Source organism: Myiozetetes cayanensis, unplaced genomic scaffold, assembly GCF_022539395.1.
Source record: "Myiozetetes cayanensis isolate MyiCay16 unplaced genomic scaffold, myiCay2020 scf1, whole genome shotgun sequence".
Taxonomy (NCBI): domain Eukaryota; kingdom Metazoa; phylum Chordata; class Aves; order Passeriformes; family Tyrannidae; genus Myiozetetes; species Myiozetetes cayanensis.
Genome location: NW_026086604.1, coordinates 69567252 through 69590951, shown reverse-complemented (window position 1 = coordinate 69590951; position 23700 = coordinate 69567252). Strand labels below are relative to the sequence as shown.

Here is a 23700-nt window from a genome sequence, read left to right as displayed (position 1 = left end):
TAAATTTTTTTTTATAAACTACTGCTATGTAGTTTTGTGGGACAATAACTGTTTCTTTCTTCTTCAAAATTCAAAGGTACATTGCTTATGTAGACTGCTGACTTAATGCGTTATATTTTCATTGTACACATGTGTCCATACATGCCCTTGAGTTGGCACAGGACAACATAGTACATTCAACCAGAACCTTTCCAGTAAGATGTAGGGATTAATTAGAAAGAAGAGAGGACTTAAATTAGTGGAAGTAGAAAATCAAAGAGAACTAAAAGCTGTTTTACTAATTTCAGATGTTTTCATAGTACAGGGATGTGGGGATATCATGTGCTTTTGTGGAATAACATAAACACATGCACAAGCCCTTTAAGTCTGCCAGGACAGTGACCTTTAAATTTGAAGTAGGAGTGAATTACATTAAATGAAGTTTTCGTCCTTTATCACTGTTCACAGTAAATTGAATGAAAAGGATACAATCTGTGAGAAATCGAATTAAGCCGGTTTGTACTTTTGGCACTATTTTCCTTTTCTTCCAGACCTGAAAGTCAAAGAATGTGTGCAGAATCTTACTCAGCTGAGACTAGACATTGGTTCATCTGTCAATATTTCTGAAGAAACTATCAATACAATCTTGGAAGCCAGTGTCTCTCATTCAAAGGTAAAAGATCAAAAAGAGGTGTCAAATTAATAGGTCAACCTATAGCCTGATGTACCAGCTGAAACAAAACAAGCCATGTTGTTTGTGTCACTTATCATTTCTATTTGGATTTTAGAACTCCAATGATGTGATGCATTAAGAGATCGATTTATAGTAGCACTTGTTTTCTGGTCTAAATGGTATTGCTTCATTACTTTCAGCAGTGTTTTACCCCCTTGTACTGACACAGAATTTGAGCTTTGCTCTCTTGGTATTGTAGAAAAGATGGATGTTTCTGAAGATATCATTTTGTATCTTACCATCTCTACTCCTTGCAATAGGTGGTTGTCTTCTCCTTTTTTTAAATTTATTTATTTGTGTGTTCCTCATTCTTCTTACACTATCTTAGCAGTATCTTGCTTCACTTTCACTTTATCTGTTGTCTCTTCAGTATTGTAAGTTTTCTGAGTGAAAGACTGTGTGTTACCATTGCTGTTTCCTATGATCCTTGTAATCAGCAGAAATAATGAAAAATGCCACCTACTTAACAGGTTCTCTCTCTGGTTAGTGTTTGCATGACTGGCTAGAGTTGTGGGTACATTTGGTGTAAACTCATCAGGTCACTCAAGGAGCCACTGGGTGTCAGTGATGCTCCACTTTCAGAAACAGTTGCAAGTCTTTTCGTGAAATGTGCAGCTATTAAAAAAGCAGTTCAGACCATCATAACTACTTATAGATGATTTGTTCTTCTGCTTCTTTGACATTGTGACTGCCTTTATTGTTAGCTTGTTATTGTAATACCAGTAAATGGTAATGAGAGAAGTCATCTGAAAGCAATTCAGTTCAATGGGATTTGGTGCACCTTTAAACCTTTGAAATAATAATGCTAATTGACTGAATTGTCAAATTACTTTCCATCCTTACTTTTTGCCAGTCATAAAGAGCTTAGATATATACACGTGCATCTCACATTTGCATATTTATACAGAATTGTTTTTGCTTAAGTGCTTAAATCCTCCTCCAGTCCAACTGGAGCATTAAAATGTCTGTGTTTCCTACTGATTATGCAAGCTGCAGAAGTATTTTTTACAGCCATAATTTAGGCATGCCTATTATGTTTATAGTCTATATAGCCACTGTCTGATAACCCTATTGGTCACTGCAGGCCCACTGTAGTCCTGTATTTCTGTGATTGTAAACTATTATGTGCTTGCCTCTGTAACAGTAAGAGTAAGCCTGAGAATTGTTTGTGCTTATTGCATTTACCTGAAATTTGTGCCACGATATTATATGCTGGCCATGCTCATTGACATGTGATTAAGTGATCTGAAATAGCTCAACACCTGTAAGCTGAAGACTGTAAGCATTCATTTACTGAGTATAAGAGTTTGGATTAGGTCTGGTACTCACAAAGCTGCAAGGAAAGTTCAGAGAAACTTAACCTAGTGGATATAACACAGAATGGGTTATAGCTGCACCAAAATATTGATATTCATGTGAGGCACGAGGAAATAAATTTCAAATTGTATCGTGCTCAAATTTCCTCCACAGAAAGAAGTCCAGATTGGTATATTCATATACCATTCCTTGTATGCACACAAAAAAGTGAATATTTAAATACGTAGGAAATCCTTTAGAATCACAAAGGCAAAATTCTGTTCCAGAACAAAAATTGAAAAGTCAAATTATGAGATGGAAAACAAAATATTCATAAGAATTGAAGAGTTAAATCACATATCCTGACCAACTTTGGCTCCTAATTGGATTTTCTCATAGATCCTCTCCCTTACTGGGTACTGTCACTAGCAAGAGATGCATTTAGTGGACGCAGTAGAGGTAGGTTCTGTCCTAAGCAGGACAATGGAGCCCTGTACATTGGCTCTTATAGGCTCCTACAAAAACCTGTAAGTTTTCTGGACTTGTTGAGAATGGGTAGCTAAGAACTCCTGACATATCTGAACTTCAAGCACTTGTCTTTTGACGTGACATTTTTGTAGGAAGAAAGAAATCGTTATTTTCCAAGGTTTTATTGTAGTCTCACCCAATGTCTGCTTACTTATTTGTCCCTTTGCCCACTATTAAATAACATTTCAAATAACTGTTTAACTGAGAAATGTGAGCTGGCTCAGAGTTAACATTGTGCCATATAGGCATCGCCAAGTGTTAATTTTGTGTGTCCTTTGAGAGAAGGAAGGACCACACTGCTTGATTTTAGTGATTCATACACTTAGATCTTGGTGTTTATGTGTTACTGTAACAAAGGTGCATATCTGCTAGAAAGAGTATGTTCAGCACTGTAAATATGCCTGCTTATGGAATGAATGTTCATAGAATGGATGACCTATTTGTGAACAAATGAAAGTAAATCTTTCTAAGAAACATACTTCAGCTTTTTATATGTGCATAGAGTATAAAGTAAGAACACACCAATCTGATATAAGGCTGTATAGTTTATTATTTCAGGTCTGTTGGTGACTGCACATTGTCATAGTACAGTAACACAAATTTTCACTTTATTGACTATAAAAAAAGATGATGCAGTTCAGGGAGGAAAAATTTTAATACACACATTCTGATAGGTTTTTTACAGTGCCTTTGTGGTAGCTTTAACTGGAAGATGTGATGAAGAAGTACTTACCCTGCTGCTAAAGCTGCCTGAAAATAGTAAAACTTCCCTGGTAGTGGAAGAATTATGTTCCTTACCAGGCCTGGACTTGTACACCATGTTTGTACTGATTATACAGAATTTGAACTTACGTCACATCATTTACAAGGTAAGGTGGATAAAAGTGCATTTGGTTCCTATGTTTTTCTTCTGAAGGTGCTGTAAAGAAAACAGGTAGATAGAATGATAATTCTATTATTTCTTCAAGTGTTCTTTTTCTGTAGAATTAAACAGTGGATGTATGGCATTTTTTGTCTTCATTTAGATCCACAAAAAAACCCCACAGCTGAAGAATGGGGTTGATAGATGTTACTGCATGCCATTTCATGCTTCCTCAGTAAGATTATCACTTAGGATTTAGTTATGAAAGCTTTACAGAAAATACAGGAAGTCAAAGACATGGTTTTATTACTCTTTAGCAGAGTTTGCACTTCATGCAATTAGTCACTTCTTTATTTGTATGTATGGAAGACTGAACTGGCATCACTGGAACTGTAACAACCATAGAATCACAAGAATGACAAAATTATTTTCTAGAAAGAATTCACAACACTAACTATGCAAAATTCCATAGCATGCCTGTATTATATGTAAAACTGTAGATAATCAGGAATCTAGTGTGGGTTTTCAGTGAGATAATGCTTTTACTTATAAGAGCAAAATTATTGAGTGTGATTTCTGGTAGTTAAAAAAACATTAATTTCAGTTATTTTGGGGTAATTGATTGGTGGAACATAAAGTGTTGTAAGTATGAATAGCTGAAATAAAGTTATAACATTGGGAGAAAGAATATTTTGTTCTAAAGCCAGGTTATATTCTGGATGCTGCATGCTCAGTAAGACAGGTCAACTACAGACTTTTAAAATCAAGACCATTTCCCAGAATAGGTGAAGATACCAGAGATAAAAGAAAAGATCTCTACTTCCTAAATTATCTGCAAACCTAGAGGGGAAAAAAAGAAAGAAGAAAAGAAACCAGTGCTTATTCTGATGGGTGTTTCTACTGAACCCAATTGAACCATAAGGAATTCCTAGCAAAGAATAAACAGTGTTGTCAAGCTCATCCTAAATTATAATGGAAGTTCTGCTAATTTTTAGCTGAATAAAATTTTTCTACAGTTTCTTCTTCTTCTTTTTGTTTTTTTTTTTTTTTAACTGTGTAAAAGCAGTTGAAGGCAGAGAAGAAAATAAAGCACAGACACTATAGTAGCAAGTCCAATAAAGGTGCATAAAGTAATCATAAGACACAACTGAAAGCATATAATGAGATGATAGTATTTTTGTTATTTTGCATAAACAGGAAACAGTGAATCATTTTGTGTTATTGCATCAGCTAAATAAAGCACAAAAGCAAAGGGAATAGAGAGAAAATTAATAATGCCGAAATTTGCATGGTGGAAATAGCAAACAGCCAATTGAACTTAGGTCAAATAGGGAATGAAGTGCATGCAATCATTTTGGGTATGAAAAATGCAAAGGCAGGAACAGTGTGACATGACAGTTGCTTTAGGAGTCATATTACACAAAGTGGTTGCTAGATTTAATTTAACTTACAAATTATTTTTGAAATATTAAATTCTTACATTGAACACCTTTAACCTGGTGAAAAAAAGTTCTCATTTACACTGAATTCCAAGGGGACAGAATGTTGCAGATCCCATTAGCATCTTGGGTTGGAGAGCGCTCTTCAGCTTGGCAGGTATAAACATATTCTCTGAATTTTAATTCATGATTAGTCATAGGCCACTTCTAACATTACCAGAGAACTTTTCTTCAGCTTAATTTGAGAGTGACTGGGGAGTTATAATAAAAGGAGTTTTGTTAAACATGGTTTGTAGGAACGTTATGTGATCAGTTTTAGAAAAAGGGTAAATAATGTTGATTGTTTCTTTGAAAGGTTAAAATTTGTTTCTAACTGGAATTTATGGCTGTGACATTTGTCCTTCTATTCCCAGATCCAGATACCACCTGAGATAGGCAATGTACTAAATATGCTACTGGATGTGGTTTCTAGTATCAGCTCACTTCTCAATAAAGTCCACCATGTCATGGAAAAGCTTCCAGTGTTCCTCCAAGGAATTGAAAATACTGGTGTGCTTGACATCTCTGCATTGCAGCAGGTATGTGAATGATTTCAATATGCGAAATTAATTCCCATTATGAGGTGCTTAGTTATGGATATGTGCTTAGTAAGGAGGCACAATAATAGAAATGGTATCCTAGAAAGTTGGGAACTTAGAGAAGAGAGTCCACAGACCCTAGGAAGATTCACTTGGTCTCTTTCAAGCACTCTGGTAATTCTGAGACTGTTGGTATGTTGTTTCAGTCATCTCTTTTTCTGTTAACTTATGAGATCATAGCCTAGGTTACTATCGTGTTAGTCTACTGATTACCAATAACATGTATTATCTGTGATTTGGAGATAGCCACATCTTTTCTGCTAATGCTGTGGGTTTTTTATGAGAAGACCATTACTTTGTTTATAAGAAATAGCTTTGCTTTTTTAAAGGATAAGATATCAAGATAGCACGTGCAGTTCTTTTATCTGCCATGTGTTTCTAATCGAGTCATATAAGGGGTTTGTGTGATAGTTCTGCTCAACATTCAAAAAAAAAGGGTCATGAGGTGTGAGTGAGGATATTTTCTTTGTCCTGGCCTTAAAGGGCAGTTGCTGTATGCACATCTACACAGCTGGCAAAGTGGTGAGCCTAGTGTTAAATAAATCAGAAAAAGGATTTCTATTTCTAGGAAGGTTCCAATTCCATAGGAAGACCAGCTAACCCCTATGACATTACCTTATGGGTTTACTATCCTGTGTGGAAACTTGAGGATTGAATCCAGTTCTAAAATTGCAAATGTCTAAAAGATCCCTCAGTGGTAAACAGAGCAATCTTGTTTATTACTGCAGTACAGAGTAAACACTGCCTTAAGGACTATTTTCCTTAGTGATATGAATCTTTTTCAAGATCTTCTAATCTGTGTGATAGAGACATGTTGAAAAGTGTTTTGCTGGTGCACATTAATTTCAATTTTGAGCCTCTCTTTTTGGAGTAGCTCTTTGGCTGCCACACTGAATGGTGGCTTTCATCGGATGCTTACATTTTTTCTGCTTTCTTGAAACTAGTTCTGTTTGTGTCAGAATTTCTCTCTAACAAATGAAATATTCTTTTCAGAACTGAAATCTCAAAGGTGCTTATTTGATAGAAGAATGTTCTCAAAAGGTGTTTAAAAATATGTGCAAAGAAGCAAATGGAACAGCAGAGGGCCATCTACTCACAGTTTTAAACTTTGCTTCATGGCCACCTCCACTATCCTGTAATATACCATAGATTTAACCTTGGAATTTTTGTCCCTTTTTAGATCTTACTTTTTTTTTTTGATCACTCTTTTTGACAAAAATTTTTATTTTGCAACATTTTGTAAATCCCTTTTTCTTGAGAAGTTGCTGGTTTTTTTGGTCACCTAATAATTTGTTGAGGATTAAAATAATCAGTGCCTATTTCTTTTATTAATAAATTAGATATTCGATTTCAAGGGCTCTTATGTCTTTGTGTAATTTTTCCCCCTTTTTTACACTAGTAAAAGTTGTTTAGGTATCCTTTTTTTTCAGATTTTACTGGATTTTTTTCTACTTTCCAGTAATACATTTAATTATTTTCTTGCCTCTTTTCTATGGTGACCAAACTTGTGCTACTAAATAAGAGTTCTACTACAGTGCAGATATTACTTATGCACCTCCCTCCTTAAATGTTTTCTTCTATTTCCAAAGAGTCCATCTTTCCAGATTTTTGGTTTTTTTTGATAACAAAGAGCAAAGTAGCTCAGTGACCTAGAAAGATTACCAAATAAAGAATGTGTTTTTAAAATAAAAATATGTCAACCTTCAGCACAGAGTAAGACAGATTGACAATTTTGAAGTTAATTAAAAAAATTAGTTACTTCTGTAAAGAAAGAGATAATAAAGTGATTGTCAGTTAAGCATGTGGATTTCTGTCTGAAAGAAAAAATGAAAATGAAGAAATAATTTTAATATATATGTAAAATATGAAGTTGAATTAATATGCTACACATTGTGTAATAAAAAGGATGTAAAAACGTTCTATTTGCCAGTCAGTAGTAATTGGAATATGGAGCCAAATTCTGCTGTTAACAACACTGAGTGAATAGATAACTCCTTGAGGAAAAACTGCTGATTTCTAGCATGATTTTTGCTTGTTTATTTGCTGTTTGAAATTATTCACTTATATTTCCATATCTAATTTTCATAATGCTTGTCACTCATGGCAAGAAGCTGGAGGGGACTTCTTGAGTTGCTGAATGCTGTCAGTTGTGAGAGGTGGCCTCGCTCTGTAATCCTTCCACTAACATGACCAAATTCTCTGTTTAACCTATCATTGCTGAGAAGTCTGTTGGGACTCTAAATGTATAGGATTCTGACTTAAGTTTATTCGTGGCTAGTATGTTTATTCTTGTGTCAAAAATGTTTTGTAGTATTTTTAACTTCTCTGACTTGCGCATATGTTTGTGGAAAGCTGGTCACAGTACTTTTCTGTTTTGATGGTTAGATAGACTTATTTTAGTATTGGTTTTGTTTGCTTTAGTTTTTTTCTTTTATCACAGGCTTTCAGTTGTCTCAGACAATTTCTTCATGCTGGGTTAAGGCTAATCTTGAATGTTTGGAAGAAGAAATGTAGACAGTCTTTGAGGGGAATTATGACTGATGACTCTTGTAGTTCTGCTTGTTCGTGTCTATACCTACTAAAATGACTTTCCTAATCTTACATTCCACTTTTTCATGGTTTAAGTTGATAAACAATATTTTGCATTGGTAATCTTTGTATACAGTTCACTTTGTATTAAATAATTGGTTTCTTGCTGTATTGCAATCCGATCTTCTTTTCTCTTGCAATGCCTTCTGGTATTAAATGATAGGCAGTAATTTGTTTCTTTCAGGGCTAAATAACTTATCACAGTGGACCCATTTTGGGTCTCACAGGAATAAGGCTAATAACTTCTCTGTGATCCAGTGTTTTATTTCCTGTGAGCAGGCTTCCTGCAACATCTTTTTAACATCACTTTTTACCCACCACATAGCTGCTGCATTAATTCTGATTAATATTTTCTAGAACAAAAATATCAATTGATTGTTGGAATTCGCCTATATTAGAGATAGCATATGTCTTCTTTGGGGAAAATAGACTTGGCCTCCCATATAAATATGTTATGTTGGTCAGAAGTAATAATTTGAGAATGTGTTAAATTCTCCTCCTCAAATACCTTTTGTCTTTAATGGTCTTCACTTTAAAACTTACTGCATATCTTGCCCTGTTGAACATCAGAACCAGATATCCATTATTTCCTGGAGCATTATGCCACTCATTCTTGAGTATAAATGATTTTTCTATTTTTCAAATAGTGCCGTCTAAATTTAATAGGTTTCTGAAAAACTGTTTAATCAAACCAGCAATTTTGCTATTTTTCCTTGTGATTCTGTCAATTTCAGGAAAATAAAGACTTTGTTCTCTTTATGATTTTTCCCAGAACTAAGAATACCTATTTCTCTGCATTTTATTCCTTGAGCCCTTCTGATTCATCGAATTTTGAAATATCTTCAACCTCCTTGTAGTTTTCCTGAAAAATTGCATTAGTTTTTCTCTTTTTAATGTAATGATTCTGAATATATTTTAGTTTTATGTGCAAACTGTAGCCCATAGTTTGGCTTTCAGATTTTTTGTTGAATAGCTGATATTTGTATTCCACATGAATTTGTTTTTATTCATAGTAGTTTTTTAAGGATACAGCTGTTCAGTTAGTTCAGAAGCCTCTGTTCTATGAGGTTTTTGCCTCCATTTGATAATCCAGTTCCGGATAGTCTTTTAATCTTCAACACTAGCTTGCTTTCCTCTCCATGAATTTGTTAGAGTGACTTGCTTGAGTGATTACTTTGCAGGAGGCTGGTTGTTTGGATTCATCAGTCTTGATTGCAGTCCTACTTTATGTAGTTTAAAGTAGAACAACTGGATCAAAGATAACTTTTTTTGGTGAACATCCATCCTATATAGTTCTCCTATTTCTTCAAAGCCAAATTTTAGGAAACATATATTTTTGAGTCAGTGGATATTTAGCTGAAAGACAGTAAGTAAATTCAGACTGTTAGTGGCAGCTTATCACATAAATATTCATTGTTTGAATTCCAAGTTATTTTGATTGGAACTGGAATTAATTAGCAAGTTTGTGCTCTTTGACTGAAATAAGCCTCATTTATCCCTCTAGCTCAAATAATCACTAATAAAGATTCAAAACCACTTTTATACAGCCTTGTGCATAAAGTTTATTTCTCCAGTGAAATCCATGCCAGCAGATTCATTCAAGAGATGTAGATGATGGTTTTACGAAATCTGGGTACCATTTATTTACTATGCTCTGTGCTGAAACTTATGCTAAAAGTAAGATTTTTGGGAGCAACTAACACTGAGTTTCAAACAACACTAATATTCTTCCAGGATTACTAAAGAAGCACCTGGCACTTCAGTGAAAGCATTGATCAGGATAAACTGTTTCTAATAGCTCAATCTCCAAACTGCCTGTGATTAAATCTTTATGTAAAGTGCTGTACTACTTTGAAAATTGACTCTTCTGTTTAAAAAAATCCAATGAAAAAATGCGAATTTACTTCATTGTTGAATGCGTGTATTTGACATATCACAGTGTTTTTTCTCTTTGCTAGCTGTGGAGTCTTCAAATGATGTCTGATAGTCTAGTTATGTCTTTCTTGCCACGCATCTGCAACAATAATGACTTTGAGGCGAGCCAGTGCACCCCTCAGTTATGCTCTAGCAGCACGTTGCCTTGCAATTGTATCCTCTTAGAACTGTGCACCTGTACAGCCTTCCATAAGATACCAGTTAAAACTGAGCACATTGCTTGAAAAGTGAAGCTGCACAGAAGATGAGGCTGTTATATTTTTTTAAATTTTTTTTTTTTTTTAATGTGGCAAATGATGGTGCTTAAGCCGTAAGAGCAGTCAGATTGCTCTCTTTCCTCATTAGATGTATGCTAGTCATGAGCAAATGGCAATAATAAATGCTGGTATGACTCAAGATGTGCAAAAAGTAGAAGCACATCTAACAATTTAAAAGATGTAATTGAAAAATAGGCTTTTAGGGCATGTGCACTTCAATACTTTTTTTTCTTCTTAGCAAATGTCTTCACTGCAAACATTCATTGCAAAATGGATTTGGTTGTATCCTGCCTTAGTGACACAGGAATAATCTACCAGAAGAGCATACTCTGTGAAAACTGACAATGAAATCAGGGTATCTGAAGTCCAGTTGTCTTGATCTTTTCATTCCTTTTCTGCCTGCTATGTAGTATTTATCAAAGTTTAATGTAATACTGTCTTTCATTGAGTATCCTGATAATTGAAACTACATTACCTTTTGCCATGACAAAGGTGATCAGAAGAACAGAAAAGAGCACAGCAGGCCCTCATTCTTAAAAGCAGTTTCAACAGCCTAATTTTGTCAATCTCCTTGGTTGCCAGTGTTGACAGAACACCAGAACTACTCCTTGAAGCTTCTAAAAGCTTGTTTGATTAATCTGTATTTCTGTTCATTTGTTCTAGTTTCTGCGAGGTGGGCAGTTCAGAAGTTCAGCTGTTGGATCCCTGGAATCTGTAATCAAGGCAATGTGTAAAGAAGAATCTTCATTTTTCAGCAATGCCAACCTGTTCATTGACATGCCCAGAATCATGGGACTCTTGGAGGACAATATGACAAAATATGGCATTCCTGAAGAATCAAGTAAGAAAAAATATCAATCATAAGTTGCACTCACAGAGTTTAGAGAAGTTTTTCCCTCTTAAATAGAAATATTTATATGCCAGCTGACATCTGTTGACACTGTCATCTTGAACACAAGCCATTGATCAATTAAAAGTTTTATGGCTATAAGATAATTGTGGATGAGGCAAAAGTGATTCTGGTTGTTTTCTATCTTTGCAAATAATAAATTGGAATATTCCTGTCTTTGAGACATATTTATTATAATTTTTAAAGCACTTGTTATTAAAGACATATCTTTGAGATACAAGACTGAGAATGTATTGCTCCTTGCTTTTCTTCTGTGAATAAAAACTCTTTGCGCAGTAAATTATGCAAACCTTCTGGATAAAATGAGTTTTTTAGTGGCTGATATTCCTATTCTCTTTGTCAAGTGCTCAGAAAACTCTCTTAGCTCTCATATAATTTCACCTTTGCTCCCTTTCCTCAATACATATTTGACTTACCCTGATTAATTTTAATATTGTTAATAACCTTGTTAGTGCCTCAGTGGCTCTGTGCAAGAGAAGAATACAGTGATAGAGCGTCACTAGGGAAGGTTCTGTCGTCTGTCGGTTTCTACAGCCAGAAATTGCCCCTGGCTGGGCTGGGACCCTTGGGAGGGAGTCAGAGCTCTGCCCTGGCCTTCTCACTTATGTGTGTGGGATATAGTGGTAAGCAAGCAGCTCTGCTTTTCTTTCCTGTCTGAAGTTAGCAGGATGGCTGATTAGACAGATTGTTTGGAACTTAGGTCCTTTCAAAGCTCCCTAGGCCAGAAGCACTGTTTCTTGATGATATTTTTTTTGCAAGTTGTCACAACTCTGCAGTGTTGTGAGACTTTTTATCATAAGACCCTGAAATATCTTTAAAACATCAGTTAGTTTCAGCTTCCTATGAGTGAATTAATAGTGTTGCCTATATTTTGCAAATTTGTAAATGAGGCAATGGAAAATAAAAATTTAAAAAAATTGAGGCCACAGAAAGTTATTACTACACATACTACTCCACAGTGATTAACTTGTATGTATTTTGTGTATACCAAACACTTCCTAATGACTTTCTGAAAATGACAGCAAACTCACACTGGCATATCTTCTGTGCCTTTAGGATATTGATGTTTCTGACTGGCCAACTTGCAGCCTCTTAATTTTTTGCTGTTATTTAGCAATGATTGTGGTTAGTAATGATTGTTTCATTCAAGAAAGTAAAACTCTGGGCAAAGAACTGGCTGTTCCTAATGAGACATTTCTGACACTTCTTTAGCTTTTGTTAGGCATTTAAAAGTTTTTGGCCTAGTTTTCCATTATGTAGAAAGATTTGTCTTCCTTGAGGAATTCATGATATTATTTAATATTTCTTCAAAGTACTAGAAATGACCCATTTCTAAATCCACTCATTATAAATAATAAAACCCCAAAACACATGAGCTGGATTTTAGATAAAAATCTAAACGTTTCTCATAGGAAACTCCTTGCCTTTATGTGAGTACAAATGCAGTGGTAGATCTTGGAAACTATTCTTTACATCGTAGTTTTGAAGGACATACACACTGATGTATTCATAGCCCTGTGTGATGTAGGAATATGTCTTTTTAATGAAGGAATGGAAAAGTGAATGGATAGATTTTTCAAATCAAGAAGTTAAGTGTCATGACCATCTTTTTCTGGTCTTTTTGATAGGTTCTTCTAATATTATACAAATAGAAAACTCTGTATTTGTAAAGGAATTTGTATATTCCTAATTCTTTCTTATGTAGGAATACAGAGCTGCAGAACAACAACAGAGGGAGGGGTTCCCTCTGCATTCATTTTGTGTGAAGAGGTTTTGCTTATGTCCTTCTGCTCTAAAATGCACTTATGTAACTTTTAGGATTCACAGGCTGCTTTTCACAAATGTGAGGAGCTCTCTGGATTCTGATTATTTTTTTCATATTTAGCGTTTAGAGTTCTGCATCCTTAACACTGTCACAGACTGTGGTTAAACAATTTCTATTCAGGGACCTATACTGATTGATTAGTGGCAGGTGGATAGTGTTTGCCATGGTGCTGTGACAGACTCTAAAATAAGATTCCATGTTTTCTTTGAATTAAAAAAAAACCACTGACACCTGTGTTGTCTGTCTTAAATGCAAGTTTGTCTTTCTTTTTGCAGCTCCTTTTTGCTTGAAACTCTATCAGGAGATTTTGCAGTCTCCTAATGGGGCTTTGCTATGGACTTTCCTGAAACCTTTATTACATGGGAAGTTACTGTACAATTCAAATATCAACATGATTGACCTGGTGATAGAGAAGGTGAGTATCAAAAAGCCCTACTATTTCTGTTTATTGATTTTGTCTTTGTACTTAATATTGAATGTCTGGTTCTTTCAGGGTAGGTAGAAGCAATTGGATAATTGCCTTTTGAAAATCAGATCCACCTTGCCCCCTGAGGTCTCACCTGTTTCCCACTTAAAGCTTAATGCTTCCCTTAACTTTTATTCTACTTGTTATGGTGGTTTCACCTCAGTGTGAAAAGCAGAATTTTGCTCAAAGTCCTTTAAACCTTGTATAGAAAGGTTAAAACGAACACATTAGGAGAAGTGTCATGTGAATCATGATGAATCAAGGTGTGGGATTCATGTATTCTAGAGCAGATTTTGCCTTCAGCGTTTTCTTGTGATGGGAACTCCAATGGGGCAGCATAGAGAGCTGTGGGAAGGGATGCCCCAGAAACAAAAGCCTGTTCTGAGGGAGTCACTGAGCTGCATTTCTAAACAAAACCCCAAGATACCTACAGTGCATCCTTCCTGATTTTGTTTCTAACACCAGTAGTATGAATGACCAGTCGTAGCTGAGGTGCTGTATGTGTGGATGCTGATGAGTTGGTGTCATTCAACAGTTTTATTGTCTCTGGTATGGTCGGTGCACTGTCTGGAGAGTGATTATTGACAATAACATGTTTCTTCATGACTAGCTTAGAGGCAGTTCTGTAAAAGGAAGGCTGATGACTTATTTTAAGTATGTATTAGATTTCTGTGCAAATCTTGCATTGACCTTCCAAATATATGATTTTTATTCTGCAATATTAGTTTTTCAAAAACAGCAGTTTGTCTTAATTTAAAATCTGGAAAAAAATAATTGCTGCTTGTAAGTAATGACATTAAATGTAATGGTAACTCTATTCTCTGTAAATGGAGAACTTTGTGGTATTCTGAATTGTGCTGTAAAAAGATAGAAAAAAAACTAAGCCAAAAAGCCCTTTCTACATAGCAGATACTAGGTAACTTTATGGTTTCTGTTCTGAATTGGAAAAAAAAAGATTCAGCCATTTCATATTTTGTAGTTAAATAACTTAATTTGGGGAACAGGCTATTGGTTTGGACCTCAGCATAATTAATTAAAAATTTTTAATCAGTTAAAAATGAAGCTGCTCTTGATGTTCATAGATGGAAATTGTATTAAGAATGAATTATAAGAAGTGATGAAATTACAAATCTTTTTGAATACTTAATTACATTCTGTGTTACAAAGACATTTAGAATAATGCCCTTAATATATTTCCACATTATTTTGTGATTATGCCAAATCTCCATTCTTAAAAGCATCTGTGAGAAGATATATATCTTGATGTACAGTATGTTTCTCTATAGATCTTTGAGTGAAATCTGGTATGAGTAATACAGTTCAGAAAGAAGTTTGCTTGTGGGTTTGTTTTTTGGATTGTTTGGTTGTTTGGTTGTTGGTTTTTTGGTTTTTTTTGGGGGGTTAGTGCTCTGAAACAATACAAAGATTCTGGTAGACATCTCTAGCACAAGCTCTCCTTCTCATTGTATATTCTTAGGCTCACAAAAGTTCCATTGGCTTATTCAGAAATCTGTGTAAATACACACCTGTCCCTTTCCCCAATCCTTTAAATCTAGCAAGCAGGTATGAACACATATTTGAATGAATATAGTGGGAAAGTTTCTTCGACAGCTTTTTCATTGGTTTTATTGCATAAGTCTATCAGCTACTGCTTGAACAGAAAGAAAATTTAAATGCAAAATATTATCTTAGGTGTCTCAAATACAGCTACTAAAAACCAACTCTGTAGCTCTTACACAGCCTAATCTCCCCCTGAAATTGAAATAGAAGTTCTAATTTCCTTTAGAGTGCATGACCACATGACAGCTCTTTTCTAGAATAAAAAAGTAGAGGATTAAAGCTTTGAAGAACATTGATGTTTGTATACTAGGATGTATTCTGCAATTTTTCCACATGAACTATTTATTTCCAAGACCATGTAATTGATCAGCCTTGCATAAATTGTGGGGTTACTGCTTTTTATCTTCAGAGAAATCAACAGTTCTGCTGTGTAGAATAACAGTGACTGTCACAGACACAGGACGTGGTGCTGACTGAGGGCAAAACAGTTCTGTGCCAATTGGCATCCAGGAGTTCAAAGGCTACATGTGTTGTTTTTGATCTTTACTTTCACAACTAAACTTTTTGCCACTGATGAACTGATCTTATGGAAGTATTTCAGATTATTCTTAAAAGTGGTCTTATATTCAGGCAATCACATTAGAAGAACTCTCTGTTATTTCCCAAAACTTTGGGGTCAGCCTTGCCAGGACTTTCCTGCTGTAATTGTACAAATGTACAATTTGGGTTATATAAACTCTTAGTATTCATCGTGCCTGTAGTCAGTTGTTCTGCATCAACCATCTCTTCCTCACTTTCTTGTTCTTCCACTTCAAACTCCTAGTCAACTTCTATTTCAAAATTCTGTGTTTTTATCTGCAAGCTGTATTTATTTATATTCTCTATTTACTGCTACTCTTTATTGTAATTTATGACTAGCATAAAAAAATTTAAACTTACTTAGATTTCAGTATTATTAGTGTGCAGTCCTCTGGTTCTTTTAGCATTTTTATGGATTTGCATTGCTATTTTCCACTTCCCTGATAACAAGGGAATTTTAATCAGGAGGTTACACTACAGTGGGTGCTTCAACTATTTAATCCTTGAGTGCTTTTGGAATTCTTGGCTGGACATTATCTTGTTCTGGAAACTTTCGTTAAATTGTATGATTTTTTTTTATTCTGCTGCTTTAATTTGAAACAGATTCTCCAAAGTGTTCCACATGTAGAAGGCTTTTTACACAAGGTACTTCCCAAAGGCCTACCGTGGTGAATGAATAAACAAAAACATTGTTAAACTAACCCCTCCTTTTTTTTTTCTCTAGCCTTTTTTTGTTTGTTTGTGTTTATTTCTTATTTGGATGTAACCTTCTTTTTAAAGGAAGTTTTCTAATAGCTTCCTGCTTTGTAGTGTCTGTGTGTATGCAAATGGTCTTTCTCAAATCTTTTTTTGATAAGCAATAGGTTTGTTTTCAGTTTCGTGTATACTGCCTTAGTCTCTGTACCTTCTGCACACAACTTACCGCTTTGCTCTTTTAATGTCTTTCAAATGAGTGCCTGCATTATATAAAGGTCATCTTTTCCAAAAATCCACGCTGCTACAGTAATTTGGGACTTTTTATTGTTTGTATAAGGAGGTAGAATACAAGCACGTTATAGTTACTCTAGCCCTTTGAAAGCAATTTCAGCACAAAAAATAATCCTTTGTGCTGTTCAGAATCAAGTCAAGAAACACTGAGCCCAAATCTTACAAGCTGCTTGATACAACAATCTCTATTGATGTCTGAAAATTTGATCTCCTTCTGTTATGGTGTGACCTGTGCTTGTTCTGTTCTGTGGAGATAGCAGACACCCAGACTGGCTGTTTGTCACCCTTGTAGCCTTGCTGGTCTTCATCTTGTCACCATCGAGCCTGGTCTGGGGTTTCAATCCATGAGGTTTATGTGTTGCTTCTGGTCAAAAGAACTTGTTTAGTTAATTTGACACCAGATTTAGTTTAACATTCAGGATCACTTTCATTTTAATCCTAATGAATTATGGCTCTTTGAAGTGGAATAGGGATTCTCATAGAAGTTTGATGCATAATGTTTTTCGGAAAAACAAAATTACATGTAAGGGTCTCTTTGTTGCCTTCTGTGTTACAAAGAAGAAGAAAGAGCCACTGCAAAATGTTTTCTCATGTTGTGCTAAGGGTGTGATTTTGAAAAAGGCACTTAAAATACTATGACAGAAATTGTATGCTTTCAGTAGGAATTGTTGCAAAAAGTGCAGTCCCAAATTGAAGTTTACAACTCACTGCAGACACTCTTTGCTGGGAAATGTCACAATTTCTACTGTAACAACAGTGCTGGATTGTTCTTAAATGCACTTCTGTGACTGATAACACCAATTTAAACAAACAGATACTGCAATATTTTCTAATCTTGAGTACACTTGTGATCTGTTTAAAACAGGGTGGAAAAAAATGGCCAGTTGTTTGCTAAGAGAGAAATTGTAGCCTATGTTTGACTGGGACAGAAAATATTTGGCTTTACTCAAGACTTTCCCTGTGGAAGTATGTTGAAATAGACTGATTAATCAGTTGAATTTATGGTCCAGACCACGCTTCCAACTTTCATTTTTATTATATTTTCTGGTGAATAGTTTGAATAAAAGACCCACAACTGCAAAGGCTTTCTTTCGAATATGCCCTGACTGTATTTCTTTCTCTGTCTTTCTGAAGCATCTCCATGATGCTCTGTATGAAAGAGACATTATAAAATAAAGAGATCTTTGTGATACTTCAGGTGGGAGACAAGAAAACACAGTGCAGTAAAACCTCTCTTTGATTTGCTTGGTATTGCGAAAAAATACTTTCAATTTCTTAAGTAGAAGAAAAGAAAACATGGATGTTCTTACTGCTGACTATCAAAGTGAAATGGAGTTGCAGAGGCTCTGAAGCATGGCAGATTTTCCTAAGATTTACTGTGCACAGTTTTAGCTTCATTTTTTTCCATATGTTCTTTTTCCCAGGCTAATTTTACTTTTGTTTTTGTGGAAAACTTGAAGACTTATTCTGAGACCTGGCTTAGGATGTCTGAGGTTTTTAAAACCAGTGGAAATGTCCTCACAGTCTCACGACTGCAGGTTGGTGAACTGCAGAAGAGGTTTCTATTTTTCAACTTTTTGCCATTTGATCTATACTGTATTTATAAACATGTAAAACTGCCCATATATCTGACTTCAGGTTTAAAAAGAGCTGAAAAAGATGCAGACTAGCTTTAGGTTATGAACCTACAGTCTGATACTGAGAAACTTCTGAGGTGAAAATGCTTAGAAGTAATGTTACCTCACTATTTCCAATATTACTATGGTATCACTGAACAATAAGGGATATAAAATACTTTTGGAACTTGCTTGTTTATTGTTTGCATTTCCCAGCAAAATGTGCAACTGATGAAAAAACTGATGAGGGAAGTATTGACTAAAAAAAATAAAAAAAGCATTCTTGTTTCTGGGATTTTTTCATTCTACATATTTGTCTTCCCCTGTCACCTCCTCTTCTCCCTTTTCTCCCCTCCCCTACTCCCCCAATTATTTAAAATATGTGGATTTAACCTGTTAAGAGGGCAAGGTTAAAGACATAGAGAGACTAAATGACAGCTCCAGTGTTATGCAGGAAATCTTGGTAATGGAATCGAACATGAATGCGTATGTATATTTTGTATTTCTTTAGAGCAGATAAACCTGACACAACAACTATCACTTTTTATTTTAGGAAGCACTGCAAAGCAATTTCATAAAGCACTTCATAGAAAGTAATTTGGATATTGACATGGAAAAACTCCTTAAAAAAATGCAAACATATGGTATGTACATAAAAGTGCATGTACTGATTAGCCTTATTAGACTTGAACTTCAACTTAGAACTACATTTAGATGAAATTGAATGTTCTACCTACTTCAGTGATATTAAAGTAACGTAATAAGAGATTTTACTCTCTTGAGTTAGTCTCAAATGTTTCTAATTGTGTTTTCTCTTCTGAGTGGATAGTTTGAATTTTAGAGTATGGAAACAATATTGGTAACAAAACAGAACTGGCAAACTCCCATGGGAGAGTTACAGATGTAAGACCTACACTCAAGAGGAGTGAAGGGAGACATAAACCAAATAACCTCAGTTCCATTAGGTAGAAGTATATTTTTATAGTAAATTTTGAAGGAAATAAATAGAAAATTAAATTGGATACAGTGTGTTTGATCGAGAATTGCCTGTATTTTTTTTTTTCTATGTTTATGGAGAATCAGTTGCGTGGTCAGCCCCAGTCCTGGGATGGCCCAGTGGGACCACGGGGATGATGCTGGGGCCCTCCTTGCTTCAAAAAAATGGACTTTAAAGCAATACAGGCTATTAAGTCTGCTTTACATTCAAAGAATTAAGAATAGACCTAAAATAAATAGATGTACCTGAAGTGCAACTTTTATTGGAATTCAGTACCTGCCTCTAGGCAGGAGATGGACAAAATCCATACAGGCTCCTGAGAGCTCATAAATTAGAAGTGTTCTCAGTCTTAAATTGTACTACTGCCCTGATCTGGTGCAGTCATGGTTTGTGTGAGCTGGTGTGGCTTTTCTTTTGCACACAGGAAGTGAGGTTTAATTGAAATTTGCCTTGTTTTGAAGGCTGTATTTGAGGACTAGAACTGGCTGCACACACTTTTACTAAGAAAAATGGCAAGCCGTGTCCAGAATTCAATCCAGAAAGATCATGGGCTCTGTGTTCTCCTTAAGTCAGGGACTCAAATTTGAATCTGTTCTCTCTCAGAATGATTTTCTTAACCAGTGAACTGCTGCCTAGTCTGGGCACACCTCACCCCTCATGGTGAAGATGGATCATAATTCAAGCCCACAGAATCATTTCCACTACTGGAAAGATAGGAAGGAGGGAGGAAAGAACAAGTCTCTTAAGCTCAGGGCCTGCTGGAAATTTAACTGTCTCACTATATTTGTTGAGTAATAGATGGATTTTGTTTGTTTGGATCCAACTCTGGGAGCTACACGATAGGTTATGGACAAACAATATTTCATTAAATAGATATTATGATCTCTGTAGTTGTCAGATCCACCTTCACCACTGTAGACAACATCATGGAAATCTATGCCTGTGTTTTTCAAGCTTTTTAACAGAACTAAGGACATTTGATAATATGTGATAAATGGTTAATAGTCTTGGATGCTCAATACAGAATATGATTTAAGTAGAGTAGTTTATTAAACTAGAATTTCTTTATTTTAAGGGAACACTGTTGATAAAATTGACATCATATAACAAGTGAAAATCAGTATGGGCTATAGATCACAAGAGCATTTATGCCTTTGTGAAACTGATCTCTCCAAAGTGCCAGAGAACTCTTCTGCATTTACACTTTGATTACACTTCTTTTTACAGATTCACTTTGCCATTTTACTTCTTGAAGAATGACTATACACTCTGATTTTTATGTTAGCTTGTGTATTTTTTGTTCATTTTATTAATTCATAATCATGTGTAGCTGTTACTGTAAATCTCTATTCTTATGTTTGTTTTTTTAAATTTCATTAATCTTATATTGTGTCAACTGTTTAGACCTGTATTTACCTTGCTTGATCCAATTAAAGCCTTAAATGTATACATATATGTTAATGGTTGTCCACTCTCAAACTGTTGTTTTTTCTGTCCAAAGCTCAAGTTTTCTAAAATTACCTGATCTCTGTGATTATGTATTTTGTCTTCTGACTAAAGCAAATACTCCCTTGTTTTATTACACCTACACTCACATTCAAATGACTTCTAGTTATTCCCAAATCCAAGGTGCTTGTGTTTGTATCTTTTCTTACTTCTCTACAATGCTATAAAAATTGTTAACTGACTTAGTGACATGTTATTCACCTTGCTATTCCTGCTGGAAAGTGTTGTGTACAGAGTGAATAGACACAGAACTCTTCCAACCTCTCTATAAAATCATCATGCTGCAAGACCCTGCAAATTTATCAATTTCTAAAGCTATTTTACACAGTTGCTGTGTCAGATTTACTAACGTGGAGCAAAGCAAATATTTAGCTGAGGGCTGAAAAGACTGTGGTTTTCTTTATAAACCCTTTGTTACTTTCTAAGCTAGGTGTGTGTGGGCAAGGTGAGTGTTTTCCTCTATACTCGCTTTCCAGCCCAGCAATTTGCAATAATTTCCTACCAATTATATATAAACCCTCTCCTACTAAAGTTTATAAGTTCCTTGCTGGGCACAGTTCTTACAAACCTCTCAGGAGGCACTGGAAGGCAGTTGGGCTGCAGGCTCCTCTTTTAAATTCTTGCTTGCTGAGTCTCTCTCTTGTCCTTCTTCTGTTATTTCTCCCAGATGTGTTTTCTCACTATGAAGGAATCTCCCTTACGCAGGGCTACTTGTGATCCAGAATGTAACAGCCAGGTTCATAAAAACCTGAAAGAGCCAGCTTTCCTTCATGCTACCCCTCTGCTACCTCTTCATGAAATAGTTCTGTGTGTATTTAGAAAGCTGGAAACAAACAGCTCTAACGTCATCACTGGAAACTGTGCCACCACCCAAATCTCCTGATAACTGGAAACTTTCTTCCAATTTCTGACCTAAATTTATTTATGCCTGGGTTATTCCAATTAATTCTTCTAGCATTTTTTAATCTTAAATTAAATAGCACTTGTACTAGTGGATTTAAAAAGCCCAGTTAATAACAGGTTAAACAAGCTGAGTGGAAGATGAAGGATGACATGGTTTGAAGCAAAGGATGAAGATAATAGTGAACACAGATTCACTAAGTTTTTTATTCATAATTGCTACATTTATAAATGGAAAAAAGACAAGATAGGCAACTCTGTAGATCTTAATTCTAAACCTTTCCTGTGGATTGTATCTGTTCATACATATGTCTTATTTCTATGATGGAATACAGAAGTTCATGCACTTTATGAAAGACAATATTTTATTCCAGAAAACTTTAAGTATACTCCAAACAAACAGCAAGCTAGAAGATGTTTCTTATGATAAAATATTCAGTAGCTTAATTCACGAGAGAAGCTTTTTTTAGTTAATTATTGATTTCAAATTAAGGTCTTGTGTGTGTATATATCACAGAATGATAGAATGGTTTGGGTAGGAAGGGGTTTTAAAGATCATCTAGTTCCAACTCCTCTGCCATGGGGCCACCTTCCACTAAGCCAGGAGCCTCATCCAGCCTGGCCTGGAACACTTTTAGGGATGAAACTGTGAATACAGCTTCTCTGGGCAACCTGTTCCAGTGTCTCAGTACCCTCACAGTAAAGAATTTCCTCCTAATATCCCATCGAAACCTATCCTCTTTCACTTTAAAGCCATTCCTTCTTGTCCTGTGCCCTTTTAAAAAGTCCCGTTTTTCTGTAGACCCCCTTCAAGTACTGAAAGGCCACAATAAGTTCTGGAAGGCTTCTATAAGGTCTCCCTGGAGCCTTCTCTTCTCCAGGCTCAACAACCCCAATACCCTTAGCTTGTCTTTATTGGGCAGAATATATATAGGGCTATGTATAATAACATACACATATATAAAGATATATATGAAAGCTTAACCCTACCAATTGGGCTTAATGTTAGGAATATTCTGTTCTTTTTAATGCCATTGAAAAGTAGTGTTGTAGTTGTTTCCTTAATTGTCCTCCTCAAGCATAGTCATAAATAAGACCTATAGGATCTGTATTTGGTACTGGTTTCTCTCAACCCATGAATTCACCCTGTCATTGTTTGCCTATCTTATGAATTCTAGACTGTCAGTTCCTCTACTTTTTCTCCTTATGCTACTTTATCCTTTCTCACTGTTAATCATGTCTCTTCTTCAGGCTGCTTCATACATTTTTTTACTTATCTGCCTTCCTGTTGTAATATTTCCTGTGCTGGTGCTAAATAATATCTATGCTCCAGAATTTGTCTGTCACCAGTTATCAAATGATGTCATCACCTATCCTTTTTAAAGCCTGTATCTTCAAGTGAATCTTGTAAATTTTAAGATGGAAAACTGTGTTGGATGTTTTATAACATTGTTTATTCCCTGAGAAATTCAAATGTTTTCATTAAATGCAGATGAGTTAAGGCTGTTTCTAGATCCTGCTATCCTTCTATTTATTTTCTCAAAAATAAGGATATAGCATTATCCCTACATTCTATACCAATGGATGAAGATTTGAATTCCTCCAGAGGTTCAGTTTTTTTGGAAATGAGGCTTTGGTTGAGATATACATTCATCCTGGATCCATAGACAAAATCAAAGTAAAAATGTAGAGCTTGTAGGCTTTTTTTCAGATGTTTTTAAATGTGGGGCTCCAGTCAAAATGCTTATGCTCTGTATTTCAAGTTCTTGAAATATTCACAGTGTCAGGGAGAAACGATTGGCCAATACCTTTTTAAATGAGAGATTAGTCTCTACTGTGATGTTTGAAGTACAGCAATTCCCTTTGTATTTGTGGGAGGAGTTATGGAAACACAGAAATGTTAGAAGTTCTACAGCTTCAAGGACATGGTTTCTTTCTAAAATTTTACTCTAGTTTGTTACATTTTTGTTCCTTTGAAATTGAAGGAAAATGTAGCTGAGGCTTGTAAAAGCGACTGAAACATGAATGGCACTTCCACAAGCTCACACTAAAATTCCTATGTTTTTAAAACAAAAGGTATTTACTCTCACACGATGTG

The 23700-nt window shown here is 35.3% G+C and overlaps 1 protein-coding gene across 1 annotated transcript in view; it reads left to right on the top strand.

The window, feature by feature from the left end:
* The window catches only part of ABCA13 (ATP binding cassette subfamily A member 13), a 169800-nt gene that overhangs the window by 33872 nt on the left and 112228 nt on the right, over window positions 1-23700 (top strand). Inside the window, 7 exon segments of the mRNA XM_050329993.1 lie at window positions 531-652; window positions 3211-3405; window positions 5251-5415; window positions 10920-11097; window positions 13267-13406; window positions 18008-18121; window positions 18753-18843. Of these exon segments, the coding sequence (XP_050185950.1) occupies window positions 531-652; window positions 3211-3405; window positions 5251-5415; window positions 10920-11097; window positions 13267-13406; window positions 18008-18121; window positions 18753-18843 (1005 nt within the window).